This window comes from Anoplopoma fimbria, chromosome 9 (genome assembly GCF_027596085.1).
Source record: "Anoplopoma fimbria isolate UVic2021 breed Golden Eagle Sablefish chromosome 9, Afim_UVic_2022, whole genome shotgun sequence".
Lineage (NCBI taxonomy): Eukaryota > Metazoa > Chordata > Actinopteri > Perciformes > Anoplopomatidae > Anoplopoma > Anoplopoma fimbria.
In genome coordinates, this window is record NC_072457.1 from 24,596,919 (window position 1) to 24,621,918 (window position 25,000).

Genomic DNA, 25,000 nt, shown 5'->3' on the forward strand with positions numbered 1-25,000 from the left:
GTGGGGCGCGCTCACATGCACAAACATGCACTAAATGCGGGGCTGACTCTTCTATGTCAACAGAGGAGGAGGAGGAGGAGGAGGAGGAGGAAGGAGGCTTCATTCTCTCCTCAGGTAGACGTACTCCACCAAATCTTTACACAGCAAATAGTTGATTGCAGTATTAATGCTCTGCATCCCGTGTACTCCACCTTTAAGTGCCTTGTAGTTACTAGATGGGGACAGCCGAGATTCCCCCAGCCAGAGGTTTGATCTGCGGACCTTCCCCGTGAAAAGCCAGCAGCGTTTGTTCAAACCACAATCCCTCGCTCTGAGCAGTCTAAACAGGGCTCTATTGTGAGTGAATGGGCCTCGGCTTTGGCCATCTTGCTCCTACACTTTCTCCAATTCTCCATTGAAAGGGGGATTACTGGAAATTGGCTTGGTATAACAAGGAACAAAGACTCATCTCCCAACCTCACTCTATCTCTCTCGCTCTCTCTTTCTCTCTCACAGAAGCACACACACACACACAAAGAAGTACAGTCTCAAAAAAAACGTCTTTGCATTTCAATTTCTAGTCCTTTTGATGCCTTCGTGACTTTCTGGGCTGATCCAAACCGAAAATACTTACACATATGTACGCTATATACAATACAATATACTATATATAGAATATATAGCGATATATTGCAATTCGATACGATACATATTGCAATATCCTTTTTATTGAAAGTGTTAAAATAGAGCTGAAAAAAACAACTTTCTGTGAACCACCCAGATAGTCTAATATGTACATCACATATTGATAACTCGGCGGAGAAACTGCATCAAAACTACTTCAAAAGCTATTTGCATTGCACACAGTCACCGAGCAGTAAACAGACTGAACTGCACTTGCCATAAAAAAAGAAATAGGAAAAAAAGAATTTAAATCAATTTTCTTATTGTGTCACTGACCACTACTAACTTCCATATACAGTACCAGTCAAAAGTTTGGACACGCCTTCTCATTCAATGGTTTTTCTTTATTTTTATTTTTTTCTACATTGTAGATTAATATTGAAGACATCCAAACTATGAAGGAACACATATGGAATTATGTGGTAAACAAACAAATGCTCAACAAACCAGAATATATTTTATATTTTACATTCTTCAAAGTAGTTGAATGAGAAGGTGTGTCCAAACTTTTGACTGGTACTGTAAATGCCATAAATGTTATATTAAACAAAGTGCATTAAGTAAAGTAGTCTGTCAGTATGGCTGGGTCCTTCCCATGTATGTCATATTCCTCAAGGTTCAGTTTTCAGGATTTCCGCGATGGTAATGCCTGTACTCCTCAGAGATGTTTGACATGGTCTTAACATTGAATCAGTGGCCTGCTGGACCCACAGTGCACCTCAGGGTCTCTCTCTCTCTCTCTCTCTCTCTCCTTGCGAGAAGCCAATTGATATTGGCCGGATCATGTGACAGATCATGTGACAGGCCGGGAGGTCACTTGCCTTAGATTAGAAGGCAATAGGCGGCAACCATATATTGCTACAGGAGAGGAGGAGGAGGACGTTTGATCTTAAAACCGTTTGAAACACTATTTTAATAAAAAGCTTTATCGATATTTTTGCACAGCCCTAGTGAAGGTACCTGAGAGGTTACAGAAATAATGGAGTACAATACAAATTGTGGTGGTGGGAAAAAAAAAATTGTTTTACATACATGTTGAGCTGATGAACACGCTTTTCACCTCAATTTGTATTTGTTTGCTAGAAGACAACACACATTACTGGAGTTAATAAGAGCATCCTGTTAATAAAGGGTGGCAAAGAACAGTTAACATGGTGCGATGTAAGCTCATGCACCGTCACATATTTGGAGAGTGTGTCTGTTTGAGTCACTTTGCCTGTCAGAGCTATTGTTTTCATCTCTCACCTCCTTTGAATCAGACCAGCTTGCTTTCATATTGCAAAGCTCCATATTTGTCAGCCCATAATCTGGGATTTCCAGAAATATCTTGACTTGTCGGTGGAGGGGTTCAGGGTGGGAGGATTTGTCATCTTATCTACCCAATAACAATTATTTGAAATAAATGCATTTCCCCCCCTGCCTTTGTCCACGCGTCTTCCCATCTGTCACCCTCTGGTGATTTGATTTGATATTTTTATCTTTCCCCCATTAGCGCCAGAGTTTGTGTCTCCCTCCGTGATGCTTACAGAATATTTTAAGGTTTGTCTGCCTCTTCTCTTTTTTTTTTTTTTTTTGCTTACAGATTTCAGTTTCTCTCTAGACCCCCCCCCCCCCTCCCTAGGCGCATAATGTGACATTTTAAACCTCCTGTCATTTCCTTTCCCTTAGGGGGCCTGTTAAGTATTTTGTCATTGTTGGATTAGGGTGTCTGCGAGTTTCATCAAGTTTACTTTTTGAGACGGTTTAAATGCCATTTAGGAGGAGAAGTAAGACTAATGTTGAAGCTGTGAAAACGATTAAAACACAATAGGGTTTTGGTTGTGGGTGGCTGGGTTAAATTCCCACATTCATCACATTATAAGACATTTAATTAAGACTACAAACTAAATGAAGTCTGAAAAAACCATTATGAGCTCTTGGTTAAGATAACACGTTTTAACGTAAAATTACAGCTTTTTTGGTTCTTTCTATTTCTAGAGTTGCTGCTCGCTGGTGTTTTTTTATTTTTATTTTTTTTTACATATATTATTTCCATCTGTAAGGCCTGTTAATGAGGAAGGAAAGAGTATTGCTCATTCACCTTCCCCAGAGGAACATATGGGCGGGTATTTTAACAAACACTGTGTAAAGTGGTCTAACTACACCCACAGCAGTAACCCCAGTCATTTAAACCGTCCACACACTGGTGAGTACAATCGTTTCCTCTTACATTCCATCAGTCACAGTAGAAGTAGAAGTGGAACGCAAAAGGCTGATTGTTTATTCACTCTGCTTGACCTCTTCCCATCCCTTCTTTCCCCTTTATTTTTATTTTCCCCTGTCCTTGCAGAGATCATTTCTCTGGGGAAGCACAGAGCTCCAATTGGGTTACGGGGCTCCAGTGCAGTTTGATTTTGTTATAAAGGCATCCCAATAAAAAACTGGGAATGGACACAGAGAGAGAGAGAGAGAGGGGCAAGGGGGCAAACAATAGGGAGTCAACCCGAGCGCTCAGGGAGCATATGGTCACTATGGACAAAATGAAGCCAAGAGATGGAAGGATGGATGGAGGGAGGAGAGGAAAGTAAATGAAAAAATAAAAATTGGGAGGAAAACAGATGGTGAGGATGGATGATTAAAGGAGGAAAATCACCTGGGCAAGTTACAAGTAAGAGAGAGAGAGAGAGAAATAGAGAATCAGAAAGAAAAGGGAAAAGAGGAGATAATAATAGATGATAAATAAAGACAACGTAGTTTAGACGGACATTAAAACAGCAGAATACGGTGACAGAGTTCTGAGATGCAGCTAGTCGTATTGTTTCGACGAGTTGATGCTTGTTTCCCAAGTGCCACCTGGGCAATGACGTCATCAGTGTTTGACAGTTAAGGACTTTACTTCCCTTCAAGTTCAAGACCACTGCAAACAAAACTAGTATTTCAAACATACGTTTATCGATGCACAAATATAGTCTGCATGCCTGTTGTGATGGGTGCTGATCAACACAATACACAGTGTGCAGAGTGTGTTAAGTCTCAGCGTTGTCTCACACACACACAGACACACACACACACACACACACACACACACACACACACACACACACACACACACACACACACACACACACACACACACACACACACACACACACACACACACACACACACACACACACACTGTTCGTCCTGGAACCTGCAACCGGACAGGCATCACTATAAACATTTCTGTAATGATCCCAGCACGCAAACAAACATAATTGTTTTCCTTATTGTCATTTGTTTTTTCTCTTTCGTAGCCATAAGCATGTTATAAAGGGAGAGTATGATTATCTGGTAAAATGCAAGGCAAAACAAATCTGTGGGTAAATTAGTTTGCTCGAGGATTCACTTTCGTTGCGGGAATTTTATCAAATCAGGTGGAACTTTGATTAAAAAAAAGTGCATCACAGGATTTATAGAAAAATAAGTGGTAATTCAAATTCCCTGAGGGACTGGGCAGGAACGTCTCTGCATGGCAGGAAGATACAGAAAAAAGGTTGCTACCTTTGAGCCAGGCACCAGGCATTAAACCCAGAGGAAGTCATGTTAGGAAATGTACCTTTGTGTGGTAAGTTAGTTGACTTTAAAGATGATTTTTTTTTTCCAGGTCAAAACTAAAACAATCACACTTTAAAAAGCACCGACGTTAAACTTTTCTGCCCTTGGTAAAAGAAAAAGAACAAAACAATCAAACCCAACTTCAGTTACAAAGAAAAATCTATTTACCTTGTTGAAAACCAGTGGGGATGGTTAAAAAAAAAAAAAAAAAAAAAAGAGTAGAGAGAACATAAATGGAGCCCTAGAGTTGTGTTGGTTGCAGCAAAGAGCCATTCTCTTGAATTTGAAAAGAACGCAAAGCCAATATGTGGACTCCTCAGTCTCGCCCCGACACCTGAGTGATTCATCACCATGTAGGGGACATGTTGCCATTAAGTCTTTACGTGCCTTATTATCTTTACCTCAGCTCACTCTTCCTCTTACTCTGAAAAAACTTTTCACAACTTGTTAAATCGGCCTCTCACCGTGGCTGTGTGTGCAAAGCGTCCATCTGCCAGCATTAAGTGTTGGCTTCAAACGTGTGTGTCTACATTATGTGATCCATTAAATCAGGTATAAAGAGTCCACATTTTATATTCAGCTTACTTGGTGATTCTGGTAGCACGGGTCAGCTGTTGGTGGTCTTTTTAATTAATTTTTACATCAAATTAGAGAGAAAAATATACTCAAAAGACTTCAGTCAAGGATGTTAGGGGCTATGAAAGATTGTGTGTGTGTGTGTGTGTGTGTGTGTGTGTGTGTGTGTGTGTGTGTGTGTGTGTGTGTAAAATGTTTTGAGCAATTAAAAGGGTATAATTAGCATATGACGCCCTATAAGTGGACAGCTAGAGGAGATGAGGAGGAAAGTCAGTCGCAAAGACAAATTCTCTAACCCGTAATAAAAAATATAAGTTGTGAGGTAATACTTCGGAAGAACATTACTTCAATACTGTAGTCATTTGACACACACTGAGGGGTTGAGCTTATTACAGTGCTAATCTTTCAGTACTGCAAAACCAAGCAGCCGCTAAATAATCCCCATCAAACAGCCAAGTCAGTTTTTTTTTTTACTCCGAGCTAAAATTAGTTGGGTTTTTTTGTTAACTAAAAGTATTATAATTCCTCTGAATGCTTCACAAGCTTTGCACCAATCAGTTCATTGTGAGGATTTTATTGTGAAAGATCTTTGGCTTCTTGTAGCCTTGGACAGCAATTGTAGCTACTGCTAATGCCTCAGTGTGTAAAAGCGGGCTGAAGGTAGGGGCAGTTTTTTGGTTGTCAGCGGCAACAAAACAAAAACAGGTATCCATAGGTAAGGCATTTTCATATATGAGGCTCTCACTTTATAAATTCATTATGAAGGCAAACACATTTCCAATTCTATCACTTCTCATTTTTTTTAATAATCACCCTTGCCTTACTGCTGGGGATAAAACACAAAAGTAGAAAAAAAAAAAGTATAAATACTTTCACATCCCTGTTTCTAGGTGCTGAGGGGCAGACTGACCTGAATTCACAACTGTGTCCAACAGTAATGTAACAACAATAATTGGTGTTAAAAAAAACAAAAAAACATGGGAGTTTACGATAAGAAAAGAAAGAGAGACACGGAGATGGCAACTGCTGGCTCACGAGCAGAGCAGAAGACAGACGTTGAGCTGGTCTGGGATCAGTAAAGGTCATGACGTTGTGAGCCTTCCAGGTCAGTTGCCTTCTTCTTTTTCTGCTTCCCAGGTGTTTTATGTGTCACTAACCGTGTGACCTTTAGCTCTGAACCCTCCACTTACTCCTCTTTCTCCCCACGTCTTTTGTGCTTTATGCACCTGCAGACTGTGCCAATATGTCTGCCCTGCAGTGCTCGTTTTTTTAATGGTCAAAGTCAGGGTCAAATGCACAGTGGCCACATAAGCAGATGAGAAACACAAGTGTAATTGGCCTAGTATGCAACCTCATTAGCCTTTGGAAGTAACACTAGTGCTGGTGCCTAATAACTGTGAGCTTAATGTGTTCCTAATTAGCCGTATAAGCCATTCACATTTATGATCGGCTTCTCTGCTAGGTGAGCGTTCATGCTCGCTGGGTATATTACACAATAGCAGCTTTTGAATGAACATCTGGGGAGAAGCTACAAAATAACAAGTGTACCTGACGTTAATGTGCAATGGAAACACACTCCACATGGGTTAGTACCTGAAAATAGAAAATTCACCCCAGGCTGCCTACCATGCCTACAAGAAGGGTTCACCAGTACCGCTGTTTTACAGTCCAAGTACAAGAACTTATATTTACGTACTTGCCAATACTGATATGATAATAATAACATTTAAGTTCCGACTTTGACTTATTTTCTCATTTTCTGACTGTAACAAATTCAATATAGCACATGGTGCTGTTGCGGTAATTCAACATTCAACGTTGTGATCTCCTGACACAAACAGAGCAGCAGTTTGCAGAAGGGATGTTAACAATTAACAATTAATGGACAGAATGTTGAGCGAATAATGCTGTTAAACAGTTGATGAAATGTAAAAAAAAATGAAAGAAAAAAATCCTGAGCTAAACTCAGGTCCACCTAAAAATGTCAGGCCACTTTAAAGTGAGCCTGGGAAATTGTTGTTGCTATGGTTTCGGGGCTAAACCTTCATCACTTCATTCAGCAGGTAGCGAGCAAGACACAGGAACTTGGCTCCTGTCACGAGGAGTTGTAGCATTTATTCACTGACAAACCAACAGTTCACACACTGCACTGCTGCGTTCACAGACATAACGTTACTCATAACTTCATACTGCTCACCCACACACACACTCTCTCTCTCTCTCTCTCTCTCTCTCTCTCTCTCGCTTCTCTCTCTCTCTCTCTCTACTAAATTCATCTCTCCGACACTCGACTACTCTCTCTCTCTCTCTCTCTCTCTATCGACGGGACACTCGCTAATGTTACGCCGGGCTTGCAAAACTCACAGTCTGTCTCTTACTAAATTATTTTGGTGTCTCTCTAACGTTTTGGGGGGGAAATTAAAAAAACATTATGAATTTAGCTTATTTGCAATAATGGTTTTATACATTCTATTCGGACGCAAATGATAAATTGGTGGCCCCGTCTTCAGCTTTTGGTCCGACACAAATGACTACGTGAGCTCAAAGACTCACACAGCTGAGTTTTTCCTCTCCCCACCAGAGAAAAAGTATTACTAATTTCAATATGCAGAGGAAACACTGATTACTCATATAGTTGCCCTTAAATAGAATTTAACCGTAGGTAAATATTATGAGTCGTGTGCAATGTGTGGGGGAAAAGTAGGGCGGTCAAGCGAACAGTTTATTTTTACATAAGTTATAAATAAGACATAGAAGAGGATGATGTGAGACTGCTACATTTCTGCTGAGAGAGCTGAGAGAGCACAAACACCTCGCATTATGACCACTACACACTCGCACTGCACCTTTTATCCCAACCTTGGTTTGATAAGCTTTTAGACCTGAACGGGTTGCCATTCTGACTAAAGAGCTCATTTCAGAAGGAGCCAGCCATAAAGCCACGAGGGGAAAAAGCTGCTGTCCACAACCTTTCTTGTTTTATTGCCTGGAAAATAATGCATGCATTAAAAGCTTTACCCCGTGTCCAAGTGCTCCGAATGCGGCCTCACAGGCTGTGGTGACAGGACAGTAATGTGACTTCTTCTTAGCCCAGCGAGCTACAGCTGTCTCACCGCCCGCCAACTGCAAAGTGGTGTCAGTCTCACGGGGGGGGGGGAGATGGTGAGCTAGTTGCACTAATCATATCGCCAGCTCCGAGCTCGGCTGGTGTGACTAATTGGCTGGTCAATAATGTGAACGTCTTGGGAAACGGAGTGACCACCAGTTGCTCAGTTGAAACAAGGGGTGCAACGAGCATTACAAATCAGGCTCCCTATTAAAGACATGATCTGTCAGCCATAGTTCAAAGGACCTTCTCTTGCTCTCCTTGTTTATGTCGAACTACAGTAGAATCACTCAGGGCTTTTATAGCTGGAGGGGATTTGTCATTGCAAGCAAATCTTGTTCAATAAAAACAGATTTTGCCATGATTATACGTCACCATACTCTATAGTCAAAAATTGGATTATTTCCTGCTCACAGCAGCCACTTGTTAGCCCAGTGCCCAAAACTTTTGGGGCGTGGACTAGCGGTGCAACGGATCCTGCTGCCGATACTAATTGCTGATCATTGATGATACATATTGCCCATTGACTATTGTATTTTTTTGCCACCATCCCCAAAATTATTTCAACCGCTCTGAATTCAGTGTAAACCATCACAAGTTCGAAGTGTTATTGTGTTTTTCAAAAAAAAAAACACAATTCAAATGATAAGAAAATAAAAGATTGTACTTTTATGGATTAAAACAATTTTCATTAGTAGTCATTAGTAGTTTTAATGATGTATTATAAGCTGCTAAGAGGCGATGTAAACAGATCCTAATTCATTTTTAAAATATATTTATGTTGTTGTGAAAACATCTCCTTCAAACCACTGGATGTATTCAAGTTTGTCACCAGCAACTACATTTAACGAGATTACATGTGAACACATCATGATAACGTTATAATTTAGCTTTGCCCAATTCTTATATTTCCACTGAACAGAGCCTGAACGCATCATAATGTAACCAAACAGAACCCTTGGTTCTCCTCCTGTCAATTTAAACAGGGATTGGTTGTTCACAATGTAACACATTATCAGCGATCGGCGACTAGAAAAGCATGAATGCCGATGTCCTGATTGCACAGTTTACTGAATATCGGCCCCTGAATGCTCCTACCCTTTCACTTTCTCTGCTATATACTTTGCAAAATGCACCGTCGCTCCATCTAGGGCTTAGTGGCAGCCAAGAGGATTGTGGTTGGTTTAAAAAAAAAAAAAAAAAAATACTAACAACTCAGATCATTTATCCCCCTTTATCAGTAGGATAATGTGTGCAGCCAGACCAATCACCAGCACCGACACAGCAGGAGATAATGGAGATAGGTCTGTCTATGAAAGACTATTTCTCTGATGACTCAAATCAATGACAAATGATGGGTCATGACTACACTTTGACTTGATTCCAGATGACCTTCCCCCGAGCACAAAGATTTCAATTGTTGGAAATTAAATCACTCATCTGTTCGTTCATTTGATTTACTGCAGATCAACACGAAAAAGCTTGACTTCCTCTTATTATTTAACCCCCCCCCCCCCCCACTCTGCTGGATTGATAAGTGAAGTGATGATGGGCTTGTTGGAGGTGTTGAAAAAAGACTTTGCCTCTCAATTTGATACTTTAAGCTTCCATACTGAGGTAATGATGCGAGTGTGTGTGCCTGCGTTTATCTGTAGATGAGGAGTTCGTAGTGAGAGCCAAGCTGCTGATTCCCTCACCGCATGAGACTTTCAGTCTAGCATAGCTGACATCCAGCCACTACAGGGCTTAAAGCTGTGTCACGTCAGTGTGTGAATTAGCAAGTTGTAACATATAGGCATAGGCTAAAAAAAGGATACATATTTGCTGACCACTGACCAAATCAAATACAGCATTTCCCTTGTTTAAAAATATCAATGTCTAGCGTGGTTACTGTCACTCCAATGACACGGAGCAACTTTCCAAAAGAGTAAAAACAATAGTGCAGACAAAACGGGCGTTGAGAAAAAGAGTGGGCGAGAAAGTGAGAAATTGAGAGTGAAAGAGAAAGAGACCAGGTCTGACATGAAATGGCATTTAGCATTAATCCTGACTACGGCTTTATGCTAAACTGCTTCAACTCATCAGGTTATATTACCGTATTGCCCTGTTTGTGTGTGTGTGTGTGTGTTGTGTGTGTGTGTGTGTGTGTGTGTGTGTGTGTGTGTGTGTGTGTGTGTGTGTGTGTGTGTGTGTGTGTGTGTGTGTGTATTTAATAACTTATTTTGGGGGGAAATAAGTAACCTTGTCAGTCAGACAGGCAAGCGTAGACAGAGTTGTTACTCCTAATAAATCTCAATGCAATCGAGCGGAGGAGGACGAGCACTTTTTCTAACTTTTTCTGACTTTTCTTTCATTTTCAGATGATTTTTTTTTTCTACCTTGATGATCAATGGAGCCTACGGGTTAAAGATGCCGGCACCCTTACCAACCTAAACACCACACCCGTCTCCACCGTAGCACTGCTCTGTGGTATGTGACCGTGTTTGACGGAGCGAATGAGAAGCAGGAGAAGAGCCAGAGAGGCCGCGGTGATGATTTGACATTCCCTGGAGAAGTGAATGCTTTCAAAACGCTATGTTAACATAATTCAATAATTCATAACCGGTCTGATTAACTCTAGGTGTAGCTTTACCGAACAAGGACTAACTCCGGCCACGAGGGGACTATCCTCAGGTCGAACACGGTCGCTTTTCACGTCCGTACTTACCCTCTCATGACAAGTGTTTTCAATAAGGCAGTCTTATGACAGCCTCTCTACCATGCAGAGAGAGGCAAAGGAACACACAAACACAAACACACACACACACTCACAGTCTTTAGCCCTGTGCGGAGTGTTAACAGGCTTCCTGCCAGTGAAGCAGAAAGACTAAGAGTTTAATAAGACAGAATCATCAGATATCTGTGACAGGCAACATGTACACACCGCTCCACTATATGCCTTTCAATCTAACAACCTGGCACACAGTGACGACTTTGTGTAAGTATGTGCATATATGTATTAACGTGTACGCTCGCGTGTTTGCGAGTGTGTCTCCGTGCGGCTGTGTGTCTGTGTGTGGCCTGTGATCCGTCACGGCGACACAGGTCTGTCTGGGAGGATAAGAGTGAGACTCCTTATCAGCCGTAAGCCAGACAGACACACACACACACACACACACACACACACACAGTGGTATAATATGCCACCTCATATCAGCTATACGGCAAGGTCTGTCACAGTGGGAGGGGAGGGGGGGGAGAGGGAAGGGGAGTGGAGGCAAACAAGGGCGGAAAGTTGAGGGGTAAATAAAGAAAATGGAAAATGGGATGGGGAGAGAAATGACAGAAGAGAAAAAATATAGGGGGGGGGGGGGGGGGGGGCAAATAAGAGATTACAGCATTTCCCTCTGGAGATAAGGAGTGGTGAAAAAAAAAAAAAAGACAGAGCTGGATGATCAGACAAGAGGTATATTAGCCATTTGCAGTTTGACAGAAGGTCCAGGAACCAAAAGATCTCACTATCTCACTACGAGATGTCCTGATGCAACAGTCAGACAACACACGTTTCAGTGCAGTCACACCAGGAGTCCATGGGTTTGTTCAGTGCTCCTGACATATCAGACGGATGGCAGAAATGAAAAAGATCCCCAAGTTACTTTCACGTCATCTGACACTAAAGACAGTGAGGGTTAGAAATACCCAGCATTGACAAAGATGAGTGTTGGACCATAATCTTGAGTTTGGTTCCCCCTCAGCTCAGAGTGAGTCTTGGTTTTACTGTCATTTACGGGGCGGGGCTTTGCACACACACACACACACACACACACACACACACACACACACACACACACACACACGCACACACAGACGCACACACACACACACACACACACACACACACACACACACACACACACACACACACACACACACACACACACACACACACACACACACACACACACACACCGGCAGTCCGCTACCTTGTTGCTCTCGTTACTGATGATAAAACTCTGTTTCAACAATGTTGGGCGGTGGAAAACATTGCATGAAGTCTGACATTCAACCTCGGTGCCGTTACTGATGCATCTGACTTAAACCAAGTTCAGAGTAGATGAGCTATGACTAAGGGGAAGTCTGCTAGCCGCTGGGCTATGTGAAGCGGCGTTAAATGCCTTGGGCAGGTTGATGTACCGAGGTGGGTCACGCAGATACTGTCACTGAAAAGATGCAGCTTTTTATGTTATAGACTGGTGTAGTCTGATTTTTAAAGCACTTTCTAAATAAAAAAGTGAGATCAGATTTATATGACTGTTTGTATTAATTGCTGAAAAAGTAGCCATGTGTTGTAGAAAAATTGAGGATGCGTTGAAATTTGAGGTGCATGGGGACTTTTTGTGCATTTGAATAGTTTCCAGGTGAATCAAATATATGAGTGAATAGGGAACAGGATGTAACCAAGTGACAATGAAGGGTAATGCAAGAGTATATGAGTTATGTGACTGACTGAAGGGCTGACTGAGAAAGTTAATTGACTACCTGATTGAGAAAATGACTGTCACAATGGCTAAGCAAGCAAAAGAGAGAAAGACATTTCATAAAGAGCAAGTGCCTATACCTCTGACGAATGGGACGGGGAACTTAATGTTCACAACAACAAGGAAACACGCTGCTCTTCTCTCAGATTTAATAGGGCTGGCACCAGAAATTAGCCTCAGAAATGTCAGGAAAATGGCAAAGAGTTAGCGGGAAGGGACGAGGGAAAGGGAAGAAGAAACCAAAGAGAACGAGGGAGGTGCCCGATGTAGGGGGAAATTAGAGAACGAGGTAAAAGAGGAAGAGAGAAATCATTTCGTGACACCACATGTTCATAGAAATGTCAAAAGGGCACATTGAGAAGGGTAGTCGAAAGAAATAAATAGCGGGGAGGCGACACGGGAGGGGAAAGGGGTGGACAAGGGGGATCGAAAGCGGGAGATGGAAAACCTTTTGCCCCGCAGATTTCTTTTTTTTTAATTTATTTTTTTAAAGGCGTTGGAAAGGGGAGGGAAAAAAGGAGGGGGAGAGGGGAGGAATAACAGGGGAGGGAAATGACTCGGGGAACACAGGCCATCAGTCATTGGGAAAGCAGGCCTGACACCACCGCATCAATAATTCAGACGACTACGGCTAATGAGCGGGATCCAAACAAATCACCGCTGAATTTACTGGGAGAACATTGAAACATTTCACTGTGCAAAAATATGGCAACATTACAGCTGCAGTTTGGAATGTATTGGCAACGCCCGTTGGATACGACATCCGTCTCTCTCTTAAACCCCCTTGAAACATTCACATTTACTTTCATAGGTGGACTTAGCGCAAAAGGACTTAGCGGAGAAAGGAGTTAACAGCGGTGAGCATTGGCGTGCATGTGTGAAAAAGGACCAAAAAAATGGAAAAGACCCCTTTTTGGCAAAAAGAGAGAATAAAAGAAGAGAAATAAGCGGTAATGGCTGGAGGGCAGGAGACACATAGGAATGTAAAGACGAACCCAGAGAGCACTATTTGGCAGGACTAAGTCTAGATCAAACAGAGCATGTTGTCTGTCATAGGACGGATGACCGTAACACTAAATAAACACCATCCTTCATCCCAACTCCTCACACTGATGAAAGCATCCACACAGTATTAAAACTACAATCCCCATTCCCCCCCCCCCCCCACACACACACACACAGCATGATGATACCAGGCACGTATTCATACAGCCAGGTTGTTTAATGGCGACAATAAGTTTGCAAAAGCAATCATTTCTCATACTCTACCTCCCTGTACTATAAAATCCATTGGCAAAGACTACATAAACTGTGAGCTATACGGTTTACTCTCCAATGAACAGGTCAGACAGAAAAAAAAAACAAAAAAAAAACTGAGTCAATAGTGCTTACACAGTGTTTAGCTCCATAAGCCCCGGTCTAACCTCAGCAAGTGACTGGGGTTATGCCCTGAAGGGCCTAGCCGGTGGTTTATTGCGCCTGTGTGTGCAGAGGTAGGCTCTTATTATTCCAATCCACTTATTAGACCGCTCCCTGGGTGTGGTGGCGAGACCACTGCTTTGAAATCTCTATCTCTCTGTAGACGTATAACTCTCTAGATATATAATTCTCCCTGCTTCAGACCTGCTGCCCTGGACTTTTTTTCTATCTGTACCTTCCCCTGACTCCATGGGCCTCGGTATAGGAAGTGCTTACATTGGTTCTTTCTTTGTGCTGGAGTCAGCCTTAAGACAGAAACACAACACAAGCTGGATATAATATCTAGCAGGGCCGGGGTGATGAACGAGGGAGTATTGAAGGGATATAAATATCCTTTTTCTCTCGCTCTATGAATATTTCTTTTTCCATTCCCTGTAGGATATATAGGATTTTAAAAGGGCAGGGGTTCACCACTGCTGTTCTAACTTATTTAATTTTCTTTTTTTTTTATATATATATTTCTTTGGATTCATTTCTTTCTTTCCCCAGGTCTGACACTATCTTGATCAACTAAGCTTCCTCCTTAACTTCTCCTTTCCCTCAGACTTTTTCATTTATTTATTGATCTATTCACACACCTGTGCTTCTAACCTGATTAGGAGAATAAGGGAAATGAAAAGGTACTTTCTTAAAGATGAAACTTTCTAGGGCATGGATAACAGTGGCCAAAAACTGCCATTATCAGCGCTCTTGGGTCTGGTTCTGACAGTAAAACAGTTCTCCATCGGCATGATGAGAAAATGTACTGTGCCAATCTGAAATTGAACTACAAACGTATGAAGCAAGACAGCTTCTGCCCTCTGAGTGGAGCTTAAGTGTGACAGTGTCCTTCATTAGCTGAACCAAACTGTCAGTCAAACAATATGCCAGATATATGATATAATGCAGACAAGAACAGATCTTATACACGGGCCAAACTGCCTGCGTGAGATTCAAGGTTTCGCCTATTTTTCCACATGCTGCACACGGTTTATAGCAAAATAGAAAGTGATAATGATATTTTGACAGTACGTTGACATCATACCAGCAACATTACTAAAGTTTTTATGTCTGAAGAACATTTCACAGACATTAAAAAGAGTTAACATTTCATTTTCAACTATTCCTGTTTCCCAATAGAATCTTTCCGTGGACGGAATCCCTTCATGTGTTAACACAAAGCTTTTATTCTGAAATATTTGCAAGGCAGAACATGCGGTTGCACTGCTCCATAAATGAATGGAGGAACCTACTGGCTTTTCATTTTGGATTGTTATCATTTATTCAAATTAGCACACGCTTCTCCTTCTGTATAAGAGTAAATATAAATGACATTTTCAATTCAATTAAATGAAACGTTCTTTCCATTATTAAAAGGAACATCATATAATTTAATGGTCCCATTTGAATTTAGTTTAAAACAAACAAAAGGTTAATCGACATTATGGAATCAGTTCTTTATTGCATAACTAAAAATGGTTTTATAAAAGCAACTTTAACCCCTGAATTACTGGAAGACTTTTACTGTGAAGCACATGCAAGCAATGATAAATTAGCCAACAAGGGCTAACTCCTGACTTGATGAATGTTTGAAATTCTTAAAAACCTCTCTGTTATCTGAACAATGACACTATAAGCCAATAGAAGAAAACTCAAAACAGCAAACAACAGCAAATCCTACATTACATTCAAACTGAACCCGAAGCCTATGGCACCATTTTTTAATATCAAAGTTTCTTCTGCTCTCTCTCTGTCTCTCTGTCTCTCTCTCTCTCTCTCTCAGCCACTTCCTCTTCTCACCACTTCCTATCCACTGCAAATGCAGAATAGAAATGCATTTAGCAAACCATTGAAATAAAGACTTGCCCTCGTCTGCTATGTAGCTGTGGTTGAAACCACAACGAGTAAGTACATAGAGAACCAAGGAGAGGAAATGACACAAGGACAAACAAACAAACAATGCTTTAAATACAGACTTAAGAATTAAGTATCGATGTAGCAAACACACATCTGAATGTTTGGATGATTCAGGACAGCCTTAACGAACTTAAACTTTTAAGCTTCATCCCAGCCCTACATGTTAAGAGTTAAAACTTGTCGTGGTCAGGGAGAAGCGAAGGGCAGTGAGGGAGAGCACAGAAGTTGGTGAGATGAATGCAAAGTGCTGCTTCACCATTTTGTCCATTTCCAGCTAAATAAGATCTCCCTCCGCCTCCTCCACCTCCTCTGCCATGGCCCCAGGCAGGCAACTGGGAAGGAACATTTCTCACATTATAACCCCTCAATATCTCTCTCCTGTGGCTCATTGAAAGTGTGTGTGTGTGTGTGTGTGTGTGTGTGTGTGTGTGTGTGTGTGTGTGTGTGTGTGTGTGTGTGTGTGTGTGTGTGTGGATAGTGTATGTGTGCTGGTATAGAACGTCTGGCTAGCTCCTGTCTGCTACTTGGTATAGAGTCACACAGGATGGACCAAAGTTAAATGTTGGTGGGGGGAAAAACTTTTTAAAGTCAATGGCTTTATAGATAATGGCAAAGTCAATGGCAGAGGAGCAACAACAGCTGGATACATATTTCAGCGAGGTAAGTGATTGAGGAAAAAGCTCTCTCTGTCACTAATTAGATAATGCAGAGGTGTCCTTGAGCCGGTCAGTGCCTAACAGCAGACTGCGGCTATAATGGGCAGCTCCCTGGTGTAATTTTGTGAATGTGAATCAAGGCGATGCTGAAAATAAGCGCTGGTGTCCGCAGACCGTCCCCTCGGTGAAAAATGTTTAAAAAAAAAGGGGATTATTCAAGTCGTTTAAGTTTTAAACTTAATCGCAACTGCTGAAGAGATTAAAATGTAGGTTTCTATTCAACGGCAGTATTTTCTTTCCCCTCAAAGTTGTGGTATAGACAGATAGATATGTTAGGGCAAAAGCAGAATGGTGGTCAAATGGGCGGTCAGTGTTGAAATATGAACAGATCTTGCAACGAGTAACTGTGTAAAAGTATTTGAGGTTTGTAAAGTAATTAAGTTCAAGTTTACGTCTTTACATTTAATCATTATGTCCCTTCACCTACATCAACTTTACTCGGTTTGTTGTAGATAAAATAAAACATGACTCAAATCTGGGACATTTGCATGATGGATTCAAGTGCTCATGTGAATTAATGTGAATTGTGACTTACTAAATAAAAAATAAACACTTAAATAAATGAAACGCGCTTAACGTTATAATTGTGTTTGCCTCTAAAGCTCTCTTAAATACAGCAGTAAGAAAAAAAATGGCTAAAGATGCTTTCGGTATTATTACAGAAAGTCACCTCTAAATCTCAATGAGAGATTTACAAGATGTTCACAAGAAGTGAGAAATGTGCACCCATTCTTTCACAGCTTCACTTCAACGCTTGTGACACGTTCATTATACATTTCACAAGCCATCAACATTAGTGCTGGAAAAAAAAAAAGAGGTGTTTACAGTGAACTGGAGGGCAAATATGTCGGTCTCAATTATTCATTCAATCCCTCTCTCATTCAAATGCTTTTTTTTTTCCCCCCGGTGGTTAATCTGTCCATTTTATTCATCGGTTAATTCTTCCACTCAGTCAGCTCTTTCTTCATTCATTTGTGGACATGTTCAATTCTTTATTCATTCATTCAAATATTTGTCCACTTGTCGTGTATTTGTACAAGCATTCCATCCTTTATTAGCTCTGCACTTTGCCACGCTCAATCAGTTTTCTACTCGTATGCCAAGTCAGCTGCAGTAGGTGATGATGAGGTAGTGCCACATTAAAGTTTCAACAGCACTGCGAACTGGTTAACAGAATTGGTCCAAAAAATATATATATATAAAACCAAACTAAGGCTGTCCACTAGCCTACATAGCAATGATTTGAGCCGCCAATTACAATCAGCTGAAGCACAATTTATTTACAACCAGGCTGAAATTTTTTCTTTGGCTCACCAAACACAAGAAACAAGAACATAACGAGCAGAAAAAAAGTACAGAGGATAATGGCATAGCAGGCTACAAACTTTAACAAATGTAGCACGCTTATTGTCACAAGGTGATCTATTTGTAAGCCTAACTTTAGGAGCAAGAGTGATAAAACAGAAGAATATACCAGCGTAATGCGCACATTGGTCCTTCACTCTTCTCTGGACAGCTAGCGAGTTAGGCTTAACTACTCCTGAACCCTACCCAACACTCACACAGCTTCCTGTACAGCCATCTGATGCGATGCCATATGCTAAGCTAAACTTTTGCTGCAACAAAATGTGATCTTTTACAGACAAGGCACTGCCTCGGACAACCACATACATTCACCGGCTTGGGAAATATATGGCAAACATTGTAATTCACGATATTATCCAGATGATTATGAAAAAATGCTAAAAGCTCTTAAAATGGCACTTAAACATACTGGAATAACTTTACCTTATATTTAGTTAAGAAACAAACATCGTATTGCATTACAGATTACTCATTTTTCTTTAACTTAGTGAAAAACAAACAAACTTAAATAAGGTTCTTATAAATAACAAAGCCTTCCCTGCATAATTAAAGAATATTGTGTGTCTGTTCTGTTGTACATGATACTGCCTGTATTTTTTTATTATTTTTTTTTTTTTTAAATCAGGCTTTATTTTCACATCTCTACATGAAAACTGACCTGCAGGTGAGCTGGACTTTGGTGTTATTGAACAAAACCCATAAATGATATAGTTTGACACACTAATCCCACAGACTACTGAGACTCCGTCAAAGCCAATAAGTGGAACTCAAGTATAGTTTTGTCAAACTGCTATTGCTATTAATATAAATGTCAAGAAAAAAAATCTCAAATGAAAAGTATAGTATCTGTCATAATTCTAAGTAATAATAATGCATCAATAATAATGTGCAGTATTTTTCTCTAAGAAAATGATCTACAGCTAACAAAAAGCAGAAGTGACCAGCACATAACTAGATAAAAATGTATCTATATCTAAGTTTTATATCACCTCGTAAACATAGATGATAAAATATTACCGTATGAAGGATATAGTGGCTTGGGTTGACATTGTTTTAAAATGATCACAACACGCATGAAAACATAAATAGATTAATTATCACCTTGTTCAATTATCATAATTTTGCTCATTTGACTGCCAATGTCAGGGTCACAGACGCCGCTCTGTTCTGGGCCTACACTCATGTCATGTCAGCCAACCTATCACCAATATAGAATATATATAAAAATATATTTTTCTTTATATATATATATATATATATATATATATATATATATATATATTTATACAGTACCAGTCAAAAGTTTGGACACACCTTCTCATTCAACTACTTTGAAGAATCTAAAATATAAAACATATTCTGGTTTGTTGAGCATTTGTTTGTTTACCACATAATTCCATATGTGTTCCTTCATAATTTGGATGTCTTCAATATTAATCTACAATGTAGAAAACAATAAAAATAAAGAAAAACCATTGAATGAAAAGGTGTGTCCAAACTTTTGACTGGTAGAAATTTTTGCAAATTTATTATATATATATATATACATGGTATACACACACATACATACATACACACATATATATATATACATACTTGCAGATCCTCTCCATATATGGATATGGTGGACAGCCATTTTATATATATATACAAATATATCCGAAGCCACTCCTTTGTTATATATAGGTGAACCTTCGGCCCAGTCTGATATAGCACTCTAGGTTTTCTTCCAGGATATATATTCATCTTTCCTTCAATATATATACATACATATATATGCCACCACCATGTTTATATATATATATATACACATATATATACAGGTCTAGGAAGAGTTCTGGTCATCCCATACTTCTTCCATTTAAGGATTATGGAGGCCAAAGTGCTGCAGAAATTCTTTGTAACCTTGGCCAGATATTCTGTCTCTGAGCTCCTTATAATATATGCAGGCTTTCATACATATATATACAAATATATATATATTTATACATATATACACATATATATATATATATACAAATATACATATATATACATATATACATACATATACATCATATAAACACAGCTGGACAATATACATCTCAAGGAGGATCAGAAGAAATACAGCATATATATACAAAGGGTCTGAATATATATATACATAAATATACATTTCTGTTTTTTTCTGTCAAGATATACATACATATATACATACAAAGGGTGAAAAATATATATATATATATACACATATACATATATACACATATACATATATATACATATACATATATATACATATACATATATATACATATACATACATATACATATATATATATATATATGTATATATATATATATATATATATATATATATATATATATACATATATATATATATATATACATATATACATATATATATATACATATATATATATATATATATATATATATATATATACATATATATATATATATATATATATATATATATATATATATATATATATATATATATATATATATATATACATATATATATATATATATAATATATATATATACATATATATACATGCAGGCCGCCCCTCAGCCCAGTGACAGATGTCAGCTCGAGCAAAGAAATCACGAGCGCTTCCGTCTCGCTTCCCTTTGTGCTCGAGCGCGCGCACCATCACGTCAATGACACATGGCCTGTAGGTGTCTTCCACTAAACCAGCCTGTAACGCTGCTTACAGGCTGCTTCCTGTGCACTGCTATCCCCTGACCCCACTAGCATGCTGCTGTCTTTAGGGTTATTGTGAAAGTATCGCCATCGTTGCCTGTGACGTCATCATCAAGCTCCCGTGAAGGGAAACACACCACTTCCTGCTGCTCGGAGATTTCAAAATAAAAGCCTCATTGGCGACAGACCCGCAATGCTTTGTAGTCACGTTTGTGAAGCTAAAATACAATAAAAGTGTCAATGTAAACACGTAGGATGTTTAAGCATATATTCCATCACACAGAGCCCTAAAGAGTAAAGTATTAAAACGCCTCTCCGTCAATGACTTCCGGTCTGTCGGGAATGACGCTCGCTGGCTTGACGCACAGCAGCACATCCGACTTGCGCACTCATTTCATTCAGCAGCACAACGATGTTTGCCGATATTTTTATTTAAGCGGTCGGAGCGTTACCTCCTTCTTCTTCTGTCCTCCCCCGGGTGGCAGACATATCAGCAGGAGGATGAAAACAGACAGGGCCGGCAGGTTAACGAGGGATTGAGCCCAGACAGACGCCATGACGGAAGGATGCTCTGAATGAGAGACACGTCTCCGCCACGCCATTGGATGCTCAGTCGACCAATCAGCGCGAAGCGAAGAGCGGGCGCTACTGGGTGTTGTAGTTTTTTTATGAACACTGAAATGTAAACGCACACTATGCTTTATATCCACATCTAGAGGTCATTCTTTTAATTTACACTTAGCAGGATGTATCTATTAGGAACTATTGAAGCCATTGTAATTATACCAAGGCCCTTACCAATTTTTTTTAAATTTAATTTTAATACACAGCGTACACTAATCCCTACTTATAAAACACTTAACATGGCATCCTGACCTCAACAGTGACTGAGAAAGAGGTAGAGAAATAATGAAAAATCAAACCAAAAAGAAAAGGCTATGGGCTGTTATGGAAAAGCCCCTTGTCACTGATGATTAGTTAAACAGAATTTAACCTATAAATAGATCTAAATTAATAACTAACGGGATATAATTAGGCACCACGTTCAAAGTTGCATGGAAATTGAAATTTCTTGTTTCCTTGTTGGGCTCCAATGAAAAAAATGTTTTGTGCCATTGACAGTTTATCAGCTGCATCAAAAATGCAGACATACTGTAATACAAATCCACATTAGGTTGACTGATTTTGTTTATTAACTAGCCTTTTGTAGCTTTCCAAAGCACATCAGCTTTCACACAAATAATTATATTAATGTTCCTCCAAAGTCACCATACAAAATGCTCTGTGTCAATAACCAAGCTCCCTTTTTTCAGTTTACTCCTTTTTTGTTATGGATCCATTGGAAACAGAACACTTGCAGAACTGCAGAACCTGTATCTCTGTTTCTCTCTCTCATATGTTCTGAGTGGTGAGATTGTCGCAGACACTCCATAGAGTTAATTGAGGGGGAAAATGATTTATGTGAAATCATTTGGGGGTGACATGTCTCCCTGTCTCCCCATGAAATTACACTTCAGCACTTTGTGATTAATGCAATGCAGTTTATTAGCTTCCAATAAACATTACTATTACCTGTGTAAAACTTAAACTTTTCATTGCAGTGATGAATATATTATTGTCTCTCTTTGGTTTGCTTGGGTAAACCAAGATATTGTAATAATGTATTCATATATATATATATATATATATATATATATATATAAAGGAATATAATAATAATATATATATATATATATAATGTAATATCTTCTGCTAAATGGTAGATGGTAGTGAGAGCAATACTTTTTTTTACTGAAAACTGAATGCCATATTAAGAAATACACAAATTAACACAAATATCAAAAATGGCCATGAGATGGAAGAAGTAATTACAAATGTATGAGAGGAGATAGTCTAGTATCAAACTCTGACTTCATTCTGACTTGCTCTCTCTCTCTCACACACACACACACACACACACACACACACAGACACTACGGAAATGAAATGCATGTTGGAATATTAAAGCCAATGCACCGTGAAACAATAAGTACGTGTTGCAGTCTTGCTTAACCACAATTAATTCGCTCTATAGCAGCTCTATCATGGAAACATCCCTATGATTTGATGGGCTTGGGTGCAGAACTTGTCAAATGATTCCCTTGGAATTGCTTTGCATGGTAATTTTGCAACTGAAGTTGCTGAACTTTTTAACATAAAGATCACATAAGTTAATAAGGTCTACCATAATATACATCTGATAAATATTTTGTTTCCCGTTCAGGCTGTTTGCTGAATTAACTGATTCATTATTTTAGTTTGTGTGAAAATAATTCAAACTGCAACACTATTTCCCAAAACCCAAGTTATAACTGAAAAGTCTTGTTTTTTCCAAAACCTAAATATATTCACTTTACTATCATAGAGGACTTAGAAAGGCAGAAAATATTCACATTCAAGAAAAAATGACCAGTGAATCTTTGTCAGGTGTGCTAAAATGAGCAATCAGTCTTTGGAATTGTTGCAGATTCATTTTCTATAAATCAATAAATCACATAATAGACTAATCAGTTCAAAACTCAAACTGCTCTGATTGTTCTGCTGCCATGTAGAGATATCAATAGAAGGAGATCTTCAGTCTGTTTTTAATCTCCAAAATAAAGATGTAGACTTAAATAAACATTTTGTATTGTGTCCTTCATCCGACCTCAACCTGGCACTTATATGAAGATGTATCAAGATGTAGTTCTACGTATAAGAAAAAGGGGAGACCTGTAATCATGACAGTATTACCAACACACTAGTTGTCCTTGCTCCATGAACGTACTGTGGAAACCAGGACCTCCGTCCAACTTCCACGTCTCCATTTTCTAGCTAATTCCAAACAGTAACTTGCGAGTCAAACTATCAAACATTTGTGCTGCACGGCAACACGGAAAATGTGACCCTCCCCACAGGCTTTTGCTCTCTCTGCAGTTAGCGAAGCAAACAGCTGCACTTTGCATTTAAGCAGAAGAATAAAGCTCCTATCTGCTTACAGCCAAGAAGAGTATCGTCAGAGAGAGAGGCAGCAAGGGGACGGAGAGAGAGACAGAGAGGCCTGTTAAAGTCAGTCGCTGTTTCTGCACAGCTGCATCATGGTCCTTGAGTGGCAGGGCAGGTAAAATGATTTTTCAGTATCCTGTTGATACATAGTAAACTGAGAGCGATTGCGAAATTTGAAAACCACATGAACCGATATGGAAAATATCAAATAAGAAATGGTGTTTCACATGTGATAAATGGAATGTGCATTTTCCGCGTAGGGAAAATACATTTAATTAAGCGTTTGTCTTTGTTTGTGATCAACAGTATGGGCAATAAAGTCCTAAGTGAGAGGTATTCTGTATGTGTGCTTTTGTGTGCATGCAGCCAATATATAAAGTCAAGTAAATGAGAGTCAGTGTGGAGGAGAGAGAAAAAAACTGTTTACGATGGTTTAACATGCAGGTGAAATGCAGGGGGAGGATCGGAGGCATAGGGAGAGAGGGAGGGAGAGAGAGAGAGAGAGAGAGAGAGAGAGAGAGAAGGAGGGGAGAGATGGGTGATGTCATATCCAGCTGGCACAGGACTGGCTGCCCCTATCTGATGTCTGCCGCTCCCTTATAAAAAATAACGAGACCCCGGAAAAAATGATTAATTGCCCGACAGCACAAAGTTTATAGAAAAGAAAGGGAGAGGGGGTGGGGAGGCGGAGGTGTCGGGGGTCCCTGAGTTACAGAGGAGCAGAAAATAGCAAAGGAGCACGAGAGAGAGAGAGAGAGAATGAGAGAGGGAGGTTGGGAGAGTGCCACATCAAAGGAGAAGCCGAGAGAACGCCGGGTAGAGAGGGATGGGAGGCAAAGCAGCGACGGAGAGACGGCGAGAGGGATGAAGAGGGGAGCGAAGAAAGAGAAGAAGAGAGAGTCAGACAAACAGAGAGGGAGGAGAGAGGCATTCATTAATATGATGTTCGTTATCTCTGACCGACTCCCATAAACAAATGTTCCTCTGTGTTTTCTTTAGTGTGCTATTCAATAGGCCTATCTGTGTGTGTGCGTGTGTGCGCGCGCGTGTGTGTGTGTGTGTGTGTGTATAAATTACACAAATGCACAAATGTGGGAATGCATGTGTGACCACTCTCATCCAGGCAAGTCCATTAAATTGAACACCAGCTTACTCCACTTCACCCTAATGTAGAGTGGAGAGGACTTGAAAAAGTTGAGAGGCAATTGAAATGCTCCCAATTCTGGGATCTTGCACCGTCAATATAAAAGCTTTGAAGTCGCAGCAGAAATCTTCACGTAGCCATGACGACGACGACGATGATGATGATGATGATGGTCAAGGAGGTTTCTCATCGAAAAAAATAAAAAATCATATTGACGAAGAAAGAAAT

General features: G+C 39.8%; 1 protein-coding gene across 1 annotated transcript in view; it reads right to left on the minus strand.

Moving 5' to 3' along the window:
- The window catches only part of tusc3 (tumor suppressor candidate 3), a 67,856-nt gene extending 46,671 nt beyond the window's left edge, over positions 1-21,185 (minus strand). Inside the window, exon 1 of the mRNA XM_054603891.1 lies at positions 21,057-21,185. Within this exon, the coding sequence (XP_054459866.1) occupies positions 21,057-21,161 (105 nt within the window). The 5' untranslated portion in view covers positions 21,162-21,185. The remainder of the gene's footprint in view (positions 1-21,056) is intronic.
- Positions 21,186-25,000: the final 3,815 nt, after the last annotated feature.